The sequence below is a fragment of the Nannospalax galili genome, unplaced genomic scaffold (genome assembly GCF_000622305.1).
Source record: "Nannospalax galili isolate Female #2095 unplaced genomic scaffold, S.galili_v1.0 scaffold281, whole genome shotgun sequence".
NCBI classification, from domain to species: Eukaryota; Metazoa; Chordata; class Mammalia; order Rodentia; family Spalacidae; genus Nannospalax; species Nannospalax galili.
Window position 1 is genome coordinate 8169126 of NW_008349068.1, and position 8310 is coordinate 8177435.

The following is an 8310-nucleotide window of genomic DNA, read 5'->3' on the forward strand; positions in this document are numbered from 1 at the left end:
AAAATAATAAAAAAATAGCAGGTTAGTCTGCTTCAGGTGTGCTTTGCTTAATGTTATTGATCAGGAAGACAGAACTATATAGTAAGAACATAACATATTACTTATAGAATACCACCAAAGAATGAAGGTGAAGTTCTTGTGTATTTGTGAACAAAAGTTTATTCTGATGTTCTTTTTATTATATGTGTCTTCCATTAATATTTTTCCAAGCAAAAAAGTGGCCAGGTTTAGGTTTACTTGGAAATCCAAATCTCTTCCGGGACAAGTTAGACGTCACTTGTAACACAGGCAAAATCTTTGATCTTTTGCATTATTAGAAAGAAATGGTTCTTGCTCAAAGAACCCTTTGAGTAAGTGGTTCTTCTAAGGCTGTCCACAAGACTGTCCACTGTGCCTAGGTCATTTTATTCAGCTGCATAAGCAATTCCTTTGATGGAGAGCTGACTTTCTACAGGATTAGCATTATTTCAGCAGAAGAAGGCAGTATTTGATGTGTTGCAATTTGTGTCCCATATCCATTGGGACATCTCTGGACAGCAGCTCAGGAGGAGGGGATAAGGAAAGGAGGAGCTATTCCTAAGACATTTAATGGCAGAATGAATGGAGAGTCAAAGATTGCTGTGCAGTCAACTTCAGCTGCCCTGCCTCTACACGGCTCTCCTTCACATTCATTTAAAAACAATCTAGTAGCAAAATCTCATGAAATATTTGTGATTTAATTTTAGTCACAAAGCATCTTCAAAATGACGAGGATTTTGACAGCTTGCAAAGTGGTGAAAACACTGAAGAGTGGTTTTGGCTTTGCCAATGTGACCACGAAACAACAGTGGGGATATTCCAGACCCGGCATCAGGCTCCTTTCTGTCAAGGTAAAGTCCACATCTCTTGTTTCTGTCACATTGCACAGGGCACAGTTTAGCACTGAAGCAGAAGGGGCACTTGCAAAGCAAATGCAGACTTGAACCTAGTTCCAAAGTACTGTTTATTAACAATTGTTTTACCACAGAACCTGTTGATTTAGAAATGATTATTTTTAAACTTCTCTAAGTAAAATTGCAATAATCGTTGTCCAATATAAAGAATGACCACAGTTACACATAAAATGTAAGCATACTGCTAGAAAACAAAAATTTTTTAAAGTTATCGTAACTCTGTTAATGCCTTGATTTTATTGCTAATAGCTTGAGTCCAAAAAATAGAATTTATATCTATATGAGATTCTTCACCTTCCACAGTGTGTTAACGGCTTCTTTAGTGCTCCAGTGCAAAGTTTTCTCTTTCGAAATAACAGCTTTAAAAAATCTTTAAAAAGAAGGAAAATATCTTCCCTTCTTTAAAAAGAAGGAAAATATCTATGAAGTTCTAAAGTGGCAGCCACATGAACACTAGCTTAGCATTTTCATTTTTCTTTTAATATCAGAGAACAAATTCATGATTTTTATTTTTCAGATTAAGATCTTGAGGTAAATAACAGCTGATAATTCTGTCTGTATAGTTGTATCTATAATTTAGATTCAATTGGAGACAAGTCCAGAAAAGGAACATTAATTAGTTCTTCCCCAAACCCCAACACTGGCTCCCAATCTCTGCCTTTTCCTATCACTGTCTGAAGACACTTCACTTGGCCAGTGAAGATCTTCTTACTGAATATAAATTTAACTAATTACAGTAGCTTCAATGTACTGCATTTTTAGTATTAAGAACTGTAAAACACAGAGTAAGGGGAAAAATTCCTTATAATGCTGTTGTAAAAGTAGGCTGGAGTAGTAGTGAGTGTTCTGCTTATATATTGTGTGTATACTAGGTTGATTCAAAATCTTCAAGGTGTTTCCATGGATTTTCCCAAGCTTAGGTTGTTCTGGTTAGGATCCCAGAAATCTGACACCTGCAGGGCTAGGCAGTTTCCACAGATCAATTCTTAGAGATTTTATAGCCTCTAGGGCTAAGAGGTGGGTAGGAGAAGGAATAAAATTAAAGAAAAGAAAAAGGAGACAGGCACAGGTACATGGGGGAGATGAAAATGAGAAGAGAGAGAGAGAGAGAGAGAGAGAGAGAGAGAGAGAGAGTCAAGGTCTTAGAATAGAGAGAGGCTATCAGTAGTAGTATGTTAACAACTTGAGTCTGCCACATTGTGGAGATTCTAACAGAGTACAAGAAACTACCATTTTAAATTAAGATAACCAAAAGGGAAAACATTTCCTCGAATTCAGTTTAATTATTAGAAGAAAACCAGAAAGGAGAATGAATCTACATAGACTAGGCTAGCCTCCATCTCACAGAGATCTTCCTGCCTCTGCCTCTTGAGTGCTGGGATTAAAGGCGTATGTCACCATGTCCGGTTACAAATACATATTCTAAACCACTATCTAAGACACTGTGACTAGATATAACCTGAGAGTTAGTACTTGGTTTTAGTTCAGTCTTTTCTGTTCCTCAAAGATGCTCACATAGCATCTGAGAGAGAATAAACAGTAATTGAAACAGTATTGCTGATGATTACAAGTGTCATCTGATTCTTCAGAGTTGGGTCACTTGGAGTATCTTTTTCTTCTCATAGAAGTAGGTAGGTAAGGGCGATCATGTCTCTGCTAGACACAAGATGCAGAGAAATGAAGTGACGACTTCCAATGGCAGATGTGACTGTCATCAGAAGTCAGTTCCCCCAGGCTCACTAAGCACTCCATATAACAACTACTACAATCTCATGTATAGCAACTTGAGCTAATTGTGTGGACAGACTATTGGGAAAGCAGTCCACTCATGGTGACAGATCTGTTTCAAGGGTCGGCCACAGTCCCCAGCTAAGAATGACAAATTTGTAGGAGGAAGAAGCTATCATTTCACGGTGGAAATGTCATCAGTCACATTTAGTCATCACTGGCCAGAGTTTTGGAGGAATGCCAGGCATGAAAAATGGAAGTTCTTGGACTTGGCAACAGTGAATTAAAATTCCATACACAGTCCAAGGGGACCCATGTTATTCACTTACTTTGAAATAGTCCTCTACCTATGTTTTTTTTCCCTGCCTTCCCTTTAAAAACTCAATTTTCTAAGAAAGATATACCCAAATTTATTCTATTGAAATGGGCCTCACATTTTAAAGGTAGTTAAAAATCATTGGAATGTAGATACATAATGGCCAGTAAAGGGCAGGGGAATAGTCTTGAAAGGTTAGTAGCACTATAGCTAGTTACAGACAAGAAGTGAATTGTGAAAGACGACCAGTGGTCAGATCTGTATGTACTTCCCTGTGAGCCAGGCTGCTTTGTCAGTGTCATTGGAGGTCACTTTTTCCTCTCTGTGAATATATGTGTGTGTGTGTGTGTGTGTGTGTGTGTGTGTGTGTACAATAACAGTGATGTACTTGCTTTTTTATATGGTTCTTCCTACATTTTTGCTTGTGACTAATAGCTATAGAGTACGCCTCACTGCTAGATATAGTTGCATTTTGCTCATAGGGAAGAGGAAAGAATTTCAGGATGTTCTTTTTTTTAAAGGAAGTTGGTATTAAGAGTATATTAAAAAAAGAAAACACTGATAAGAGTATAAACAATCAACAGTCATAAAATGTAAAAGTTCTAGGGGCCATAATCTTTTTTCTATTAATATTAAAAGTTCAGTGCTTATTATTATGTTCAGTTAGTTATAACAATATAATAGAAAAATATTGTGGATGGGAAAATAAAATAAAATCTGGATCTAACCTGTTATACATTCTCTATTGCTCCGACCTTGATAATGCATGTTTTCAGAACTTAGATTTTCGTCTTCTGTTGTGTGAAAATAATTCTCTCTTTACTCTAAGAATTGTATGGTCAAAATACAATAGTAAGGCTCAAAAAAAAAAAAACCCACCAAACACTTGAAAATGAAAAATGGATACTTAAAAAATTCTGTTCTATCCATTTTAGCAGAAGGTTTTAGTAAAGGGTTAGATAGTGTCCTCATGTTTCTTTGTGAACTGCGAATTATTCCAATAACATTTATGATAATGATTCTTTCACTTTTGCTTAAATATTAAACCAACCTCTAAGAAAATATTTCTTATAACAAATTGGACTCATGGAACAAAAAGCAAATAGTCTCTCTCTTTTTTTTTTTAGTGTAACTAATTCAATACTAAAAGAAAGACTGTATACCAAGATGTTTAATTTCTCCCATTAATTTACACTTACTCATTAACAGACAAACATATCATAGGTGTACATAGGAAGAATAGTAAGCAAAATAAAGCAATATGAATGTTTAGTTTCTGACTTTAATCAACTTATAGATTTAAGAATTCTGAGTTCACAAGTCTTGGAAATTCACCTACTCTAACTAGTATTACTTTACTTGCAAAAGAATTTGGAAACCAAAGATATTAAATTGAAAGATTAACTTCCCTGTGAATAGGAAAAGGTTCACTAAGTACTGCTTCTGACATTAATCCACTCATATTTAGAGACAGGGACACACTTTAAAATTGAGCTGGGTACCTAACATCCAAGTATCCAAGTGTCCTCTGTGGCAATTTGGATGTGAAAGAGCTCTTTGAAAGGCTTTCATTATGTAAGATTCTGTATTCTGATTCCAACATAGAAGTATCTCTTTAGCTCATTCTGGAGGAGTTATTGTCACTTGAGTAGAGATTGGCAATTACAAAAATCTCCTGCAATTACAATCATTTAGTTACTGTGTAGTAGCTTTAGAAGTCATTCATAGAAAAATGGAATCCATTAGTAGATCAGAACGTCTCTGTACATATTGTGAGCAGAGACTGAGAGGTAGTCTCACACGTTTTCAAGGTTTGCTTTTACTAGACTTTTTCTACACATGTTAGGGATGTGTTTTATCTATGGAAATGCAAAGTTGTCAGTGATAAATTATGTTCTAGCTCCAAATGAGTGATTGTGCAATTAGTTTGGATGAAAGATAACTTTATGCATTTTTGATGCACATTTTTTTCTATAGTTAGGGGGTGGCCTTGCTTGTACATTTCTATGTGTGTTCTCCACATTTTATGTAGTCCCCTTTCTGAAATACAGACTCATTTACTTGCCACTAACATTGCCTTGACCATTTGAGCGTCTTGGCATAAAGCCTTTGCAAAAACTACAAATCAGATAACCTATAGGAGAGGAAAGTGGGTGAGCTATGTGGGGTCAAAATTTCAGGATGCTCTACCTCACTGGTTGGATCATAATGTTCCTCCTCTACTGCTGTGCTTCAAGTGCTTATTTTCCTTACTGCAGTTCTGGACTGGACTAGAAGTTATGAATTCTTCTGGTTGAGAACTATCTAAATGTCTATCATGGTCTTAATCTGAATTTCCCTAGCTCTTCCTCAATACCTAATTTGCCCATGCTTGGGAAGGCTTTTTGATGGTTTAGAGGCAAAATATAGTCCTAGTGCTGTGGAAATGGAGACCATTCCTTTGCCCTTACATCGTCCATTAGACCACCTTTGCATTTATAGCACTTTAGTAGAGCTGTTGGTATCCCCTTTGCAATGAGATAAAACTACAGCTCATTTCCAGATTTCAGGAGAAGCTTGCTATGCAAGATTGACTTCCCTATATATCAGCAGAATTTCCCAACACTTTTACAACTGAGCCTTGGAGCAGACTACATGGGCCAGGGTCAAACTAGTTTTGGCTTTTCAACCAGGTGGTCTCTAGAAGACTTGATTAAAAAAAAAAAACACTTTCAAGTACTCTCCTTTCTTTATTTTTTCCACTTATTAAACACCATATGAAAATCTTGTAAATTTCATAGGAAAGCTGTTTATTGGTACATAAGGTTCTCATCAATGAATTAATAGGTTTGGTACATGGATATGGAATTTTACTGAATATGTTTCTTCGATGTTTTAGAATTAAATCTCGGACCATATTAACTTAGAGTTATAAAGTAAAAATTAGCTGATGCTATTTTAGCTCCCTTCCAAATTCAGAAACATTTGTTCTATAGCTCATTCAGTGCTTGTTAAACTACATACCCAGGGGGCTGGAGAGATGGCTCACCAGATAAGAACACTGACAGTTCTTGGAGAGGACCTGGGTTCAGTTCCCAACACCTACGTGGTGGCTAACAACTATCTGCAACTCCAGTTCCAAGGGATCCAACACCCTTTTCTGACCTCTGCAGGCATTGCAAAATATGGGTGCACTTACATACGTGCATGCGAAATGTGCATACATATAAAATAAAAATAAATAAATAAAAAACTGTGTACTACTTAATATATTTGAATGAAATTTTTATAAATACTGTATTTTATTTATTAGAAATATAATTTGAACAAAATTATTAATCCATTTCTTTTGTTCATGAATGTCCAAAGCATAGAGCTGTTCAAGTAAATTAACCTTGTGATTTTTCCTCCCACATTAGCTTATGTTTAATCAAAGGCAGAGGACTTTGATGTTGCAAGGTTTAATTGATTGCTACAGTTACAATATTCAGAAACCCTGAACTGTTAAGACATTTATAATACAGAGAAGTATCATTGAATATTTTAAACATAGCAAATTGTGCTGTAATTATGAATTTAAATACCTATATTTTGATAATATAGCTCTAAGAATGAAAAGATAAAATTTCAGTTACAAAAAAACATAATTTTAAGTGTTTATCAGATTATCTACATAATAATTATCTGAAAAATATTTCTGACTTTAGGCTTTCTATTTTCCAACACTTAGTTCAGAGATATTTTTTAAGAAGCTGAGTAGTGAGGTGAGCTATTAGCTACAAAACATAGGGTATTCTAGAAATCAAATATGTTAGATAGCTTTAGGCTGTGGTGAAAATGGAAATAAAACACAAGGGGCCTCCACTTCTCTGATATGCAAACTGCCTACTTAGATAAATGACTCAAGAGCAGTATAGTCAGATTCTTAGAGTAAATCATTTTCATTTCTCCTACTGGCTTAAGGGGATTATTATGTCTATAATGCTTTATAGTCAAACCTTTTATGGAATATATTGCTGAGTTAGCTTAAGGCTTTACATACAGAACCATGTATTGGCACATTGTAGAATGTAGGGGAACTCTGCTACTCCTCCCATTTCACAGAAGTGTTAAGTACCAAAATTAGCATGGACTGTCCTTACTGACAAAATGAGATGAACATCAGAAAATGTGGTTAGAATTTTAGGTAGTCTTCAAATATCAGGAAGATATTTCTAATTTGATGTTACTATATTTATGTTTCTGAAACCAGTTTTTTTTTCTACTGTGATTTTATTGTTTACTATAGAGCTCCCTTCTATCTGAACTTTATCTTAGTACCATGGAAATTTGAGTTTTCTTTCTTTCTCACGTTGGTGCATTTTCAGAAGAGGTTGTTTAAACCAAATAATTAAAAAGGATCGCTGCTCCAAATAGCTGTCAGAACTTATACCAATAGGGCATTTTAGGACAAAGCTGTTTATAGTTGATAATTTCCTTATATGTCAGTGAAAATATAGTTGTGTGGTTGTTACAAAAAGTGGTGCTTTCCAGTTCCCGAACTGTTCCCTTTTCACATAACCTGGCAACCTTTCCACATGCCAAAGCCTAGTGCTGTTTTAGAACACTAGAAAAGACTCATTTTGACTTGTTTCCAGTATCTTAAAAGATTCAATATATAAAAAAAACACAAAATATCTGGTTCAAACTAAAGGATGAGTATTTTCAAAGTCAGCCCAGAATGATGCTGGGATGTGGACCCACAAATGAACACTGAGTGGATGGTTTTTAATAATGTTATAACGAATGCAATGAAAAAGCCCAGTAGTAAAAAACATGAGACTGCTTCAAAATTGTATAGGCTAATTATAAATTATGTTTCAATTTTGACTCTACTTCCTAAGACTAAGCCCTCTAAATCAGTTTAGCATAATACCAGGAACACTTTTGGAAAGCTCTTTGAAGGGGAATGTAGCTGTGTGATTCCCATCAGCAGTTGTATTGTTCTTGTTATGGGAACTTCTTTGAAGCATTACTTTCTTAAATGTCATCTCAAACTGTGAACCTTAAAGTACAAAATTCTGGTCATCAATCACTTTATGAGAAAATGAAAATAAATCTACAAATGTAGTTCCAAAATAAATATTAATTTTGATTAAAAAAACCCCAAAGAAGTGAGAGTTTTGGGAGTAATGTGAAACTTTGTATACTTTAGAAAAATGTCATTAAGAAAATTAAAATATTTTATGACACAGTAGAATCATAACTCTGAGATCTCTATAGGCAAACCAAAAAATAATCTCTAGAAATTTATTGGAGTTTCTGCAAATAGACAACCTCTTGCACAAAATTGTATTTTCATGAAAATTATTAATA

General features: G+C 34.9%; 1 protein-coding gene across 1 annotated transcript in view; it reads left to right on the forward strand.

Moving 5' to 3' along the window:
* Nucleotides 1–605: 605 nt before the first annotated feature.
* The window catches only part of Cps1 (carbamoyl-phosphate synthase 1), a 120303-nt gene continuing 112598 nt past the window's right edge, over nt 606–8310 (forward strand). Inside the window, exon 1 of the mRNA XM_008846248.2 lies at nt 606–869. Coding sequence (XP_008844470.1) covers nt 744–869 — 126 coding nt within the window. The 5' untranslated portion in view covers nt 606–743. The remainder of the gene's footprint in view (nt 870–8310) is intronic.